The sequence below is a fragment of the Gopherus evgoodei genome, chromosome 1 (assembly GCF_007399415.2).
Source record: "Gopherus evgoodei ecotype Sinaloan lineage chromosome 1, rGopEvg1_v1.p, whole genome shotgun sequence".
Lineage (NCBI taxonomy): Eukaryota > Metazoa > Chordata > Testudines > Testudinidae > Gopherus > Gopherus evgoodei.
This window is the reverse complement of record NC_044322.1, coordinates 267,931,258-267,945,425: the sequence shown is the minus strand read 5'-3', so window position 1 is coordinate 267,945,425 and position 14,168 is coordinate 267,931,258. Positions and strand designations below refer to the sequence as shown.

Below are 14,168 nucleotides of genomic sequence, written 5' to 3'. Positions count from 1 at the left end.
GCCACAGTAATACAATCTGGCCCCTAGATAACTATCCCCTAGGGCTTAGTCCATACTGATCCAATATGGGTCATTCTGCTGGACCCCAGTGCTGCAGTAACATAAATTGTCTTCTTGATAACTGTTCCCTGGTCTATAGTGCACTGATATGGCCTGTTGCGTTGGGCCCCAGTGCCACAGTAACACAAGCTGGCCCCCAATAACTATCCCTTGGTCTTTATAGCACCGATACTGCCGAGTGCTGTAGTAACACTAACTGGCCTCTCAGAACCTATTTCCTGGTTCATACTGCTCTGATGTGGCCTGTCCGTTCCTGCCAGCTGCCAGAACTATAGTGACCCAGGCTAGTCGTGGTACTGGAACTAGAGGTGCTGCTGCAACCCCTAGCTTGAAGTAATAATAACATACACCAAATACATGGTTCCATCATCAGCATCCCCACTATAAAAATTGTTCCAGCACTCCAGCAGGCTGGCTCCTTGTTAACCATCCCCTGGTCCATACTGCACCAAGAGAACCCATCCTGCCAGGCACCAGTGCTGCTGTAACATAGTGTAACCCACACACCTTCTGGGTGTGGTGGGCTGTCCCATCTAGTGGCGCTGAGACCACTTAGAGAGAAAGAGAGAAAATGAGTCTGCTCTACAGCCTTAGCTAAGAGGCAGTTGGCTTTAGCTCATACAGTAGAGGCTCATTCTTTAAGCTCCAGAGGTCCCTGTTCAGTCCCACCTGCCGATGACCAGGGTCTGTCAGCATTACAATAGCACTAGCTTTTAAAGTAGTTTTTCTTTTTTTGCATTCAGTTTAAAAAATAAAAGTGTGTTCTGGCCCCAGAGCAGTATAGCCTTTGACTGTTGGGCTCTGCTAAGGCTCCTGGCAGCAGATCACCTTAAGGGTCTCCAGGGAGCAGAAGATACTTCCAAGAAGGCTGCTATTGAAAAGCATCTGGTTATATAACAAGTTTACAAGCACTCATGAAGAGAGCAGTAGTAGGGTTGCCAACCCTCAGGATTGTTCTGGAGTCTCCAGGAATTAAAGACTCATCTTTAATTAAAGAACATATCATGTGATGAAACCTCACGGAATACATCCAATCAAGATTAGCAACCCTAAATTGTACAGTGTGCACAAGTTCTTGTACCATGAATAATACATGGATGGGAGATGACCCTCTACAGTAAGTTTTCCTGTGTTTTCTTTTTTCATACACATGCAAAATATTTGCTTGGTTGTTAGGCACTTGCTGTACTTCTTAGTCTGTGTCTATATTGACTGTTCTAGTGCTCCTTCCAGATCAGTTGGCTTTGTGTGTGATTATAAGGTAAATGTAGGTCTGGTGTCTGTGCTGTAATCTCTTCTGTCGATTTACAGTGGTCTCTAAGGCTATCGGTCTGAGGCCTTTTACCAGAATTTAATTCACTTTTAAAAAGTTAGAAAAGAAAGTGGAACGCCAACACATACACTCTGCGTAAGTAATTAATAGGTATTTCTGTGGAACTCTTCCCCATAATGTTACAGCACCTGTGTATTTCAAATTAGAATATATTTTAAAAGTGCCTATCCAGAGCCCTAGCTCTCTTTGCCAAAAATTAGAATAGTCATACAAAACAGATCACCTCCACACCTCACTGCCAAAACAAAAAATAACCAGCTGCAATAAATCAGATCCAACCAATACCCTCTTCTCCCCAATCAGTCTTCATTATTGTGAATCTCTCCCCCCAGAACTTTGACTATATAGATCGACCTCAGTGTGTGCCCTGAAGGTCAACACCCAAGATATACTAATAGTTTATTTTCTCTAATATCTGTCACGACTTTAGCCAACTTGATTATATTAGACAAGTTAAGAGTTGCATAAACACTTAGAAGTAGCATGGTCTAATGGATTAAATATTAGCCTGGAAACCAGGAACTTCTGACTTCAAAGTGGCTAGGGTTGCCAGATGTCCAGTTTTTGACTAGAACATCTGGTGGAAAAGGGACTCTGGCGGGTCTAGTCAGCAGGAAAAAGTCCAGTTGGCGTGAGGCTGTAGGCTCCCTACCCCGCTCCATGCAGCTCCCAGGAAGTGGCTGGTATGTGCCTCTGTCTCCTAGGATTAGCGGCAGCCCTGTGCACGCCACATGCTGCCCCTGCCCCAAGCACCAACTCCACAGCTTCTATTGGCTGGGAACTGCAGCCAATGGAAGCTGCGGGAACGGTGCCTCTGGGCAGGGGCACCACTCAGAGCTGCCCAGCCGTGCCTCTGCCTAGGAGCTGGAGGGACATGCCAGCCACTTCCCAGGAGCCGCCTGAGGTAACCGCTGCCTGGAGCCCACACCTCGAACCCTCTTCTGCACCTCAATCCCCTGCCTCTGCACTCCAAACTCCTTGGTCCCAGCCCCGAGTCCCCTCCTGCACCCCAAGCCCCTCATCTCTGGCTACACCCCAGAGCATGCACCCCCCAGTCAGAGCCCTCACCCCAGCCCCAGCCCAGAGCCCCTTCCCATACCCTAAGCCCTATATCTCTGGTCCCATCCCAGAGCATGCACCCTCTGACAGAGCCCTCACCCCCTCCATCACCCCAGCCCCCTCCCCCATCCTGGAGCCCCCTCCCACACCCTGAACCCCACATTTTTGGCTGCACCCATAGCTGGAAACCACACCCCAACCTCCTGCTCCAGTCCAGTGAAAATGAACGACTGAGGATGGGGCAGAGCGAGCAATGGAGGGAAGGGTAATGGAGTGAGCGGGGTGGGGCAGGGAGCAGGGCAAGGGCAGTTGGTTTTGTGCGATTCAAAAGTTGGCAACCCTAGAAGTGGCTCTGATATTGACTTATCGTGCAACTTTAATCAAGTCACTTATCCCCTCTATGGACCTAATCCAAACCCCATTAAATCAGTAGCAGTCTTTCCATTTACTTCACTGAATTTTGGATCAGGCTTTATTAGGGTTGCCAGTTTTGGTTGGACATATTCCTGGGAGTTTCATTACATAACATAATCTTTAATTAAAGATTTATCTTTAATGCCTGGAGACTCCAAGGCAATTCTGGAGGGTTGGCAACCCTGCTGCCTTATGTCTATAAAAAGGCTAATACAGCCCTATTTAGCAAGGCTATTGTGAGCTTTAGTTAGTTACAGTTTGTACAGCACTTATTCAATGTAAAGTGTTAAGTTCCATAATTAATTAAACTATTTGACTACTGTACAATTTGCATTCAGCTCTGGCTTAGGACAACACTCTCTTAAATGTCTTTTATCCCATCACTTGTGTAAGTGACAAGTAATATACACAACTAAATTATGATTGACATCAAGATAGATGTTTTTCTTTAGACGTTCACTGCAAACTGGTTTTCAAATGAATTTGCCCATCACTGAAGTGGAGATGTTGCTTGGGTGGAAGGAGGCAATTTAACAGCACAGGACAGAATGGGTGGAATACCCAGTGGAACTGCAGAGGAATTGGGGGTGGAGGCAGAATGTAAATTGCTCATCTGATCTTCATGGATAAAGTTTAGGCCTCTAAAAGGTCAAAATCAACACCTTAAATGATTTGGGTTCAAGCTACCTGAAGGATGACCTCTCTTGGTGCAATACCACAGTGGTTGTGATCATTTGAAACACAAGCCTTCTCCTGACACTAATAGAAAGGGCTTATGGCACAGCCTTCTCCATGTCTAGCTGAACTCCAATTTAGTGACTTCATGGGCAAAATCAAAGACTTACCTGTTTCCCCATGCTTGTCCTTGGATGGAGGGATGAGTTGGAAATGGGAGAGATATTGGGGTGGAGTATGTTGTCTGAAGCTTGTGCATATGTTCTGTTTAACATTTTTGAATTAATGGTGCAATTATAATTATTTTATACTTACAGGAACCTGATCAGTGGAACATGCAACCAGTGTGAATGAATAAATACTGGAATTTGGTAAATGTATTCAAGAGGGTTTTGTAGATTGAAACTTTAGTTTGAAGTGGGTCCCTCTTTCTCAGGAGGCCCTCTCCAATTTTTATTCCCCACAAAACCTGCCTTCTGACTGCTATTTGACCAGGATCTGGCAATTAGCAGACAGGTCACCTAGGAGTACACTGCCATGTGATCAGAAAGGGAACCAGAGCAGGCAGCAGCAGGTGGACAGTAGGGACTGGCAGGTAGGAAGAGGGCAGGGACCTGCAGTGGAAAAGGGATGACCAAAGGTTGTCAACAGCTCTGTTTTATGTCACACCTGAAAGACAGCATCTTCTGCAAGTGCTTGTTTATAATAAGATGACAACGTGAAGTGATATAGCCTGCAACTATAATAGCTGCTAGCCAGATTTCAGTCAGTGGAAGGGGAAAGAGAATCCTTTGCATTATGGTTGCTGTAGCAATACTGGTTATGGTGCTGTCTTTATCACCTCACTGAAAAAGTCAGATCTGGTGACTAATAATTGGTGTTGCCTTGGTTGTTAGCTATGCTGGGTTGTGCGGTTATATGCTTGCAGTCTTTTAGCTCTGCTCTGTATAATTAAAAGCCAGTCTGGTATTATCATCAGGAATTTAACTTTAGTTTTAAAATATACCTGCTTTTCTAATCCACGGTGAAGTTCTCAGCCAGGCACTGAATGGATTCATGATGGACCAGGCCCTCATGAATGGTGAAAGTCAGCACTGGTCCACTGAAATCAGTTGGTGCAGCTCAATTGACAACAGCTGAGGCTCAGGCCTAGGAAATGTGAAGGGACTTTGGCTCACCAACAATGTCAGAGACATTTATAAAATTAACAGTACCTCACTCTTACACAGAGCTTTTCATCCATCAGTCTCAAAGTGCTTTATGCATATGGGTAAGTGTAGTTATATCTACATGGCATAGACAGGTTAAGAGACTTTCCCAAGGTCACACATTGAATTGGTGTCAAAGCTGGGAATAGAGCCCTGATGTGCTAACTCCCCATTCTGTGCCTCATTGTGTCAGTTTTCTGAGCATGCAACCAGCCCCTCCCAAAGCATTAACAGAACCAGCAAAAGGCACCTCCTTCTTCCCCTAGACCAGATAAGGCACTAACCCCAGGAAATACGCAGTCATCTTACATTGAGGTTTATTGTTAGTGTATAAATTATACAGACAGGACACAAGGACAACACTATTTTCCACAACTGCATTCTGCTGTCTCAAAACATAATTGATCAGAGTCATCAGTGGGAAAATATGCTAGAAAAACAGGCTAATAGTGTCAAATAAAACAGTCTACAATCTGAGGGGAGCCTCATAACTCCCCAGAAGCAATGGTTGCTGCATCAGTCAGCTGTACAGAACACTGAGTGAACAAAGCACCAGTAAGGCTTTTTTCCCCAGGCAGCAGGGAAGCTACCAGACCTGTGCTTTACATCTGGGGCTCTTTGCAGCAACTGTCTGAAGCGGTGCCAGGTCCCAGCAATGCCTTTCATGACCTTTCTGATTCTGCCTCAGCTTTTTGGCCAAGTTCAGTCTGTGAGTTCAGAAATGCTCTCTCTGATCTGTGCTGAGAATTCACACGAAGCCTGCAGAGTCCTATGAATCCACTGGAAAAGTGTTAGTGGCACAGCCAAGATCAGAGTGTCCAGGTAGAGGGCAGGATGGATGGCATTAGGTGTATTAGTTTGATGAGGGAGCAGCAGGAGGGCAAGGCCTAGAGTCTCTTCTGTTCACATCGCAAACAAGCCCACAGCAACTGTTGTCACTAGGAAGCTGAGAGCAAGAATCCACCGTACCAGTGGAGTGCTAGGCAACATGTCTGTGTGCTTCATCAATGTCTTTTCACCTTCTTTCACAGGAACTGGTCCTAAATCAACAGAAATCAAATTTGTAAGAGCAGGAATCAGGCTAGAAAGGGTTTGCTTCTGTTAGTTTTATATCAGTGTCCAAAGATGCACTGATGTTATCCCTGGCACACTAAATTGTGACCAAAGCGAGCAATCACACAGGATAATGGTGGAGGGATATACCAGATGTAACCACACGTGGGTGGACTAGTGAGACACAAGGTCAGTAGTCAAGTACCTTCAATCAGTTCAGAGGGGTAGAGTTTGTGGTGTAAATCCTCACATCGCACCCAGGTGTGTGGTACAGTCTAATAACTCACTGCCCTACAAGTGCACTCAATCTGTTTCCTCCAGGCCAGATGCGCAGGGTAGCCTCCTACTGCGGTAACAATGTGTTTTGGTTCCTTTTGCTTTTGGTAAATCTCAAGTTTACCACAATACCAGGCTCCCGCTACCTCCTAGGAGCAGCTCAGTGCACTGTGTAGCGAAAGCCGGGTGTTGGTTAAAGCTTTTTGGTGAAAAGATTTTCCTGGAGCACCTAAGATTATTTCATCTCCTCCCTGGCCTTGCATCCTGGAAAGCCCAGGGCCGAAGCCTTTCAGACAGTCTCCAGCCTTGTTTTCCCCAGCCAGTCTTCATTCCCTGGTTCCAGCCCTACTTCATGGCCCAATTTTGGCTCTGACTCAAACCAGCCCTTGCTCCCTCCGTATCCTGCCCTAGTCCACTCTTCCCTCTGGGGTCTGCATGAGGGCAAACTATATATAGGACTATACAAGGTTTGCTGAAGCAGGGCTCCTCTGTCAGATCTTAGCAGCTCTGCCAGCTGTCAAAAGAGCCTGCATGAAAGTAATGGAGCCTCCCTCTCTTCCTGGCTGCCAGCACCTCCCTACCCTCCCAGTTCAATACTCCCACATAGGCCCCTCCAACTCTGGGCAGTTGCAGAATGCAGGTAAGCTCTTAAAAACATTTTTAAAAAACCCAGCCACTTTAGGGTGGGACTTTTAAAAGGCCAACACTGAGCGCTTTTGGAGAGTGCCACGCTCAATCGCGAAGAGGATGATAAAATTCCATAATGACAAAAGATGCATTAAAAATGTTTCATGCCATTTCTGTGAAAATTACCCCTCCTTGAATGTGTAGAGAGACCTACACACAAAAGAATGAAATTGAGAGTAATGTTCCTTATGCTGAAATGAAGGTGGCCCAACTGAATACCATATGAAAATGTTGCTTGCTTGTTTCAAAATTCTTAGGTTACAAGGAGAACTCTCAGATAAGTCACTTTCTCCAGAAGAAGTCTGGAAGCAACCTTTGCTATGGAATAGTTACTCTAACCCCACCATAACACCATGGTTTGCAATGGCTGGAGAGATCTTTGAACCTCACCAGGTCATTCCTGCAATGGCAGCATCTTGTCAGTAGATGGAGCCATTTCAGCTCTAAAGTTAGACTAGAATTCTGATTGGGAAAGTAGCTGCCCTCGGACACTGCAGCTGCAAGATCTCAAGCCCTAGGGTGATACAAGTAGTTCTGACTTTGCTATATTTCGTAGTACGGAAATGCAGCGGGGACCACATAGTTACACTATCCCAACACTCAGGAGAAAAAGAATTTTCTTGCTTTTCAGAAATATTCACTGACAACAAGCACAGAAAGTTTCAGTCCAAAGAGACAGGAGTTTGGGTAGGTCTTCATGTCAAGGGGCTTATAATGCAAGTGCCTCCTCAGTCAGGACTGTAGCATCAATCATTACCGTGCTACACTGCACCCAATCCTGCAGCCTTCACTCATGCAAGTAATCTCAGTTGGGCCGAATTCTCTTATTGCTTACACTGGTATATCTCCAGTGAAGCCAATGGAGTTATACTGGTATAAAGCCAGTGAGAGGAACAGGAGAATCAGGCCCATTAATTGTAAACCTTCCTAACAGTCAGTTTCCCCATGTGTGAAAGGGGGATGATGATAGCACTTTGAGACCTACTAGTGAAAAGCGCTGTATAAAAACAGCATATTTTTATTTCTGCAGCGCTCAGAAGATCCCACAGGTTTCCAGCCTCCTTTGAAGCTCTCTGCAGGAGTTTTTCATGCACACTTCTGCTACACTAGCCAACACTAATGGAGTGGAAGTAGAGACACTCAAAGGACAGCTGGAGCCAACTCCTCTCTCTCACCACTCAGGAAGGAAAGGCAAAGGGAATTAAAAAAAAAAAAACCAACCAACCAACGGAAACGCTAAAAATTGGCTTTAGGAAGGTTCTTACCATGCTCATGTGCTCCGCTGGTGCCTCTTGTGCGAAGCTCTGGCTTCTGTTGTGCATGGTGACTGTTCTCATGCAACTGGGACACCAATTTCTGCAGTTCCTCAAACACCTTGAGAACACGAAACACACACAATTACTGCATTACCTGGAATGCAGTCTTCTCTCCTCCCTGAGCCCCTTCTTACTCCATAAGAGATTTTGGGAACTAAAGATAGATATCTGCCCAACCACTAATCCTGTGCGTCTTTCCTTCTCCAGAAAGGAGTCTACCTAAGGGTCTCTCTTGAACTCCTCTATACTCCTTGCTTGTTTAATAGTTTGAAGTGTGTGAAATGCTTTCCCAGAGCAGTTCAATAGGGAGCTGTGCCCCAATGCTCATCTTCCAGATCAGAGGGAAAGCAGGTTGTGTGTGTGTGTGTGTTCGTATAGAAGAGAGTTGTAGGGGAAGGAGGGGATATGTGGAGATACTAGGATAAAGGGATATGTGGACTGATTTCTGCTCCCAAAATAAACCCTTGTGTTCAAACAAGAGCAGCAAAGGAATAACCTACATTCAAATCCTGGAGAGGATCCATTGCCCAAAGGCAAAAGAAGTTTTCTAGTATCCAGTCTATTGGGAGGCTCGTAAAAGCAACTTTCACATAGGAAAAGTTCAGTACAGCTCTCACTACTCCTGACAGCCCACAGCTTTCCTTCAGCTCATCAGTACAAACGCCACCTTGCCTATGTTGAGATAGCAGATGTACCTTAGGTGGGAGAGGCAGTGGGGAATGCAGGCTAGTTACTCACCTGTATATTCAGCAAGAATGCCTGCTTGGCTTCCTCCACGACTCTCTTCTTGGTGGCTGGGTCCATCTCGATGGAGTTCATCCGGGAGCGGTACAGCTGCTTGAACTTTGTGGCATTGGACACCCCTTCAAAGGTGAAGAACTCCAGTCCTTCTCCAGTACTGGGTAGGTGGAGAGCTTTCTGGGCAATCTTCTTCAACACCTGCCCGCCAGATAGGTCTCCCAGGTACCGAGTGTAGGCATGGGCCACCAGGAGCTCTGGTTCATGCTGGCCCACGTAGTGGAGCCTATTCACGTATTTCTGAGTGGACTCGGGACACGAGATCTCTTCCCTCCACAATGGGCCATAGAAATACTCCAAGTCTTCTTGCAGGGAAGTCCTACGGTGCAGTTCAGCTGGGAAGTAAACAGGGATATAGGCCGGGTGATCCTTGTTACGCTCAATCTCCTCCTCCAGAGCAGAGTAGATGTAGTACAGAGAAGCCATAACCATCTGCAGTAAAAGGGAAGGAATAAGTCAGCAACAGGGTCTCGCCTTCCAGCTTCATGTGCACTTCACGTTAATACAACATATCTGCATATATACACTGTATGTGTTGTACCATATCCCCAATTTCACCTTCACCAAGACTCGGGATCACAGAAGTTAGAGTGTGAAGAATCCCATTAGGTCACATCTAGTCTATTCCCACACACATACACCACTCCCCATACAGGAATGATTCCTAAAAAGGCACATTCTCCAGTGCACTGTTCAGTTCTGACTGTCTCAAGAGATTGGGGATCCTACCCCTTTCCCAGGCCTTGACAGACTGCAACAGAACCTTTTACTTTATGATCTGTTCATCCAGTGGGCAGTCCTCTACTCAGACACCACAGATGTTGGCACTGCAGCCCCTGTCCCTTCAAGATCAGTAAGTAGGGTGGCCACTTTCCTTTCACTTTGGCTGCCTCAAGGAGACTAGATAGAAATCTCTTTTTGAGGATTACTAGCTGAATGTCTCTGAAAACACCCACCAACCGTGGCAGCCAAGGGCTCTGCTGGCATAAAAGAGGACAGGAAGCACAGTCAGGCTACATCTACACTAGAAACTTTAAAATCACTGCAGCAGGAGTGCCCCTGCAGCAGCATTTTGAAGTGTGTGTGGTCATGCACGAGTACTGGGAGAGAGCTCTCCCAGCGCTCCTGGTAATCCACCTCCACAAGGGGAATAGCTCCAAGTGCTTGGAGCCTGTCCACACTAGCACTTTAAAGCGCTCAAACTTGCTACATTCAGGGGGTGATTTTTCCCACCCCTGAGCCAGCAAATTATAGTGCTATAAAATGTAAGAGCTGACAAGCCCTGAAAAGGGACTTCGTGAAAAGATCATTGGGAGGTCGTGTGTTTGTTGGTTCTCTATTGCCATAGCACATTTTCTCCTCTTACAAGATGCTTTTTCTAACTGCCAGCCCTTCAAACTGGGGTTTGACAGTTAAACTGGGCTCTTTCCTTCTTGTGCATGATCACCAGAAGATTCTGCTGCTCAAATGCTGCCTTTGTTAACATATGTTCAATCCCATTGTCTTTACAATCAGGGTGCTCAGGGATAACTGCGGACAGAATCTGAAGGCAATGTGATACAGATGGCTCAGGCTTGGTTAAAAATTCTGTTGTGGATACAAAAACCAAAAAAGCAACCAGTTCACATTCTGTGTTTTTTCTACAGGGCTGACTGCAATAAAAAGTAATCATTCCTACATTTGCCACTACAGTCAGCAGCTATTTCTACATAGTCATCTGTATTTTTTTTTTTTTAGTTTAACTGAAATTTTATTATTTAAAAATGTACATCTATACAGTTAGTTTTATTCTTATATCTTATACTAAATGCAATTTGTCTAACAGTTACTAATTGCTCAAGATGTTTTGAAACCTGTCATCTGTATTACAGGGAAGTTAGCAACAGAAATAAAAAGGATTTTAAACATAGACCCCATTAGCCAAATTCCTGGAGAGGTCTGGTAACAACCTAAGGAAGCTTGGTTACAAAATAGAGGAAAATTGCGTGACAAGTTAAGAAAACTTGACTAGAATAGTTGAAATTTTCAAAGCTAACTAGAGGCTTTAGTGGAAGTTGTATGGCTAAATCCTCCAGTTGATTTTGAAAGTCTCAGCCAGTCAGCATTACCTTTTGGAACCCATAGTCACTTCTGAATCTCCCTGACAACAGATCACGATCCTCTCATAAACTAGCCTGAGTCCCTTGGTCTCAGAAATGACTTGCGAGGGAAGGGGCGTGTTACTGCTACCCCCCTTTGAAATTCATTGCCTAGCTAATAGACTCAGACTCATAGACTCTAGGACTGGAAGGGACCTCGAGAGGTCATCGAGTCCAGTCCCCTGCCCTCATGGCAGGACCAAATACTGTCTAGACTATCCCTGATAGACATTTATCTAACCTACTTTTAAATATCTCCAGCGATGGAGATTCCACAACTTCCCTAGGCAATCTATTCCAGTGTTTAACTACCCTGACAGTTAGGAACTTTTTCCTAATGTCCAACCTAAATCTCCCTTGCTGCAGTTTAAGTCCATTGCTTCTTGTTCTACCATTGGAGGCCAAGGTGAACAAGTTTTCTCCTTCCTCCTGATGACACCTTTTAGATACCTGAAAACTGCTATCAGGTCCCCTCTCAGTCTTCTCTTTTCCAAACTAAACAAACCCAATTCCTTCAGCCTTCCTTCATAGGTCATGTTCTCAAGACCTTTAATCATTCTTGTTGCTCTTCTCTGGACCCTCTCCAATTTCTCCACATCTTTCTTGAAATGCGGTGCCCAGAACTGGACACAATACTCCAGTTGAGGCCTAACCAGCGCAGAGTAAAGCGGAAGAATGACTTCTCGTGTCTTGTTTACAACACACCTGTTAATGCATCCCAGAATCACGTTTGCTTTTTTTGCAACAGTATCACACTGTTCACTCATATTAAGCTTGTGGTCCACTATGACCCCTAGATCTCTTTCTGCCATACTCCTTCCTAGACAGTCTCTTCCCATTCTGTATGTGTGAAACTGATTGTTCCTTCCTAAGTGGAGCACTTTGCATTTATCTTTATTGAACTTCATCCTGTTTACCTCAGACCATTTCTCCAATTTGTCCAGATCATTTTGAATTTTGACCCTGTCCTCCAGCGCAGTTGCAATCCCTCCCAGTTTGGTATCGTCCGCAAACTTAATAAGCGTACTTTCTATGCCAACATCTAAATCGTTGATGAAGATATTGAACAGAACCGGTCCCAAAACAGACCCCTGCGGAACCCCACTTGTTATACCTTTCCAGCAGGATTGGGAGCCATTAACAACTACTCTCTGAGTACGGTTATCCAGCCAGTTATGCACCCACCTTATAGTAGCCCCATCTAAATTGTACTTTCCTAGCTTATCTAATGCCACATCCCCATTTGCAGGAGTTGAGCACTGCAGTTAGTTTCAGAAATTGGTGGATGATTGACTCATACTAGATCAAATTAACAGCTGTGGCATGACAATCCATGTGTCACATCCTCAAGGCCCTCAGGAATTTCTAGCTCACTGGGCTCTCCTGTTTTTCCTTATGGCTTTGTTTATTACGTGATTCAACTGTCGGGAACCTCATTATCTCTCCAGAGTTACAATATCTAGGTGTATAATCATAGAAGTCACAGAGTGACATGCAACTGGTCCTGCTGGAGTGGAGCAAAAAGGGCTCCACAAGGTAATTAGCATTTATCCATTCAACTAGAACATGATTAGCTCCTGCGTATTTGAGAGAGACACTGTTTGCTCAGATCCATGAACTGCATAGTTGTATCCTCAGGTCCAGTGCTAAACCAAAATTATAATTCTAATATTACAGAGGAAACAACTAGGAAGCTTCAGGACCAGAGACTATTCCACAGCCTGGCAGACCTCACTTTTAGGAAATGACTTCCAATATCCAAACTGAATTTTCCTTGTCTCTTTCCCTGTTACTTCCATGCATACCTACTTCCATGCATACCTACTTAGATCATTCTAAATAATTCTTCCCCCTCGGTGATTTTAAACCCTTCATATGCTTGTACACACAGTTAAATTTCCATCAATCATCATTTGACTATAAACAAACACACGGGCACTGAATTGCTTTAATCTTTCCCTCATAAGTCAATTTCTTCAGCCCTTTAATGCAGCTTCAGCAAAGCTAGGCACACCCCCACTAAGTGTGGCTTCACTCCCCACCCAGAAATTCACAGCTCTGCACCACATTCTGCAACAGAAGTTTGCAAGACATTGAGAGAGCCCTGAAGTTACTTGGGGCTAGATGCTGGCATGAGCGAGTGACACAATGATGCTCTGTTGTCATGACCCAAAGATTTTCCCGTTCAGGAGCCCTGACTTGGCTGCTCTGAATTAGACACAGGACATTCCCTAGAGCCCAGTTTTCCCCTTCCACCCCAGCAGCACATACCTTAAACTCCTGGAGTGACACCTGCCCCCTCTGGAAATTCTTCATAAACTCTGTGCTCTCTGCCTGCTCATGCACCTCTTTGGTGGCTTCCTTCAGGGCTTCTGATAGGTCTCCAGGCATGCTGGGAAAGCAGAGGGGAAAAGACATCAGTGTCAGAAGCATCTACCACCCCCTCCAAAATGAAAACTAGCTCTTTCCCAACAAGTGGGGTGGAGAGAAAGCATCCCAGGGTGGTGAGGGTGGGAGTGGGAAAGAGAAGGAGCATCAGCATCCCAAATTCTGCAGGGAGAGGGGGGAAGAGATACAAAGGAGGAGGAAGGGAAAAGGATCCTCCCATTCCCAGTAAAGTAGAGGTGGAGAGCAGCAACCAGAATCCCAACCCAAAGAGTGTGTGTGTGTGGGAGAAATGCCATGCCTTTCTGTGGTAATTTCCCTTGAATTGTAGCCTCGCTCTCACCTTTCAGAGCTGTGTGTCTTGGAACCTTCCATTTCTCTTTTCTTTCCTTCCTTCTCTTTTTTGCTCTTTTGTTGTCTTCCTCTCACCTTCCCTGCTTTGTCCTCTCTTCTCTCAGGGCTCTGGGAAGCTTCGGAGTTAAGCAGCCCTTCTTCTGCATCCTGCTTTATACTAGGCTCAGATCACGTGAACAGCCAAACAGCTGACCCTGGTGTAAATGTTGCAACATACACACTTTTCTCACTGCCCGCCCTCCCTCCTGGGAGGGAGGAGTGTCCTGCCCAGTCTAAACAATGAAGCTCAACAACAGGATGTTGAAAGATTTCTCCTTAGGCTGGGCAGCTTGCCCAGGCTCATTAACCCTTTTTCTGCCCAGCTGGTAGCACTGAGAACTAAGATGCTCCAGTGTGGATGCTTGGGAGGATT

General features: G+C 45.4%; 1 protein-coding gene across 1 annotated transcript; it reads right to left on the bottom strand.

The window, feature by feature from the left end:
* Window positions 1–5,054: 5,054 nt before the first annotated feature.
* HMOX1 (heme oxygenase 1) lies at window positions 5,055–13,935 on the bottom strand. The gene is made up of 5 exons (XM_030545288.1): window positions 13,746–13,935; window positions 13,289–13,409; window positions 8,820–9,311; window positions 8,031–8,139; window positions 5,055–5,789 (listed from the first exon to the last, which is right to left on the bottom strand). Exons 1-5 carry the CDS (start codon window positions 13,775–13,777, stop codon window positions 5,653–5,655), a joined length of 891 nt encoding a protein of 296 aa, XP_030401148.1. The 5' UTR covers window positions 13,778–13,935; the 3' UTR covers window positions 5,055–5,652.
* Window positions 13,936–14,168: the final 233 nt, after the last annotated feature.

Excerpts from the sequence above, each read along its gene's own strand:
- HMOX1 (XM_030545288.1), bottom strand. The coding sequence starts at position 13,777 with ATGGAAGGTTCCAAGACACACAGCTCTGAAAG. Across the intron at positions 13,410-13,745 it reads AAGACACACAGCTCTGAAAG|CATGCCTGGAGACCTATCAG; the intron begins GTGAGAGCGAGG and ends CTGCTTTCCCAG. Across the intron at positions 9,312-13,288 it reads TGTCACTCCAGGAGTTTAAG|ATGGTTATGGCTTCTCTGTA; the intron begins GTATGTGCTGCT and ends CTTTTACTGCAG.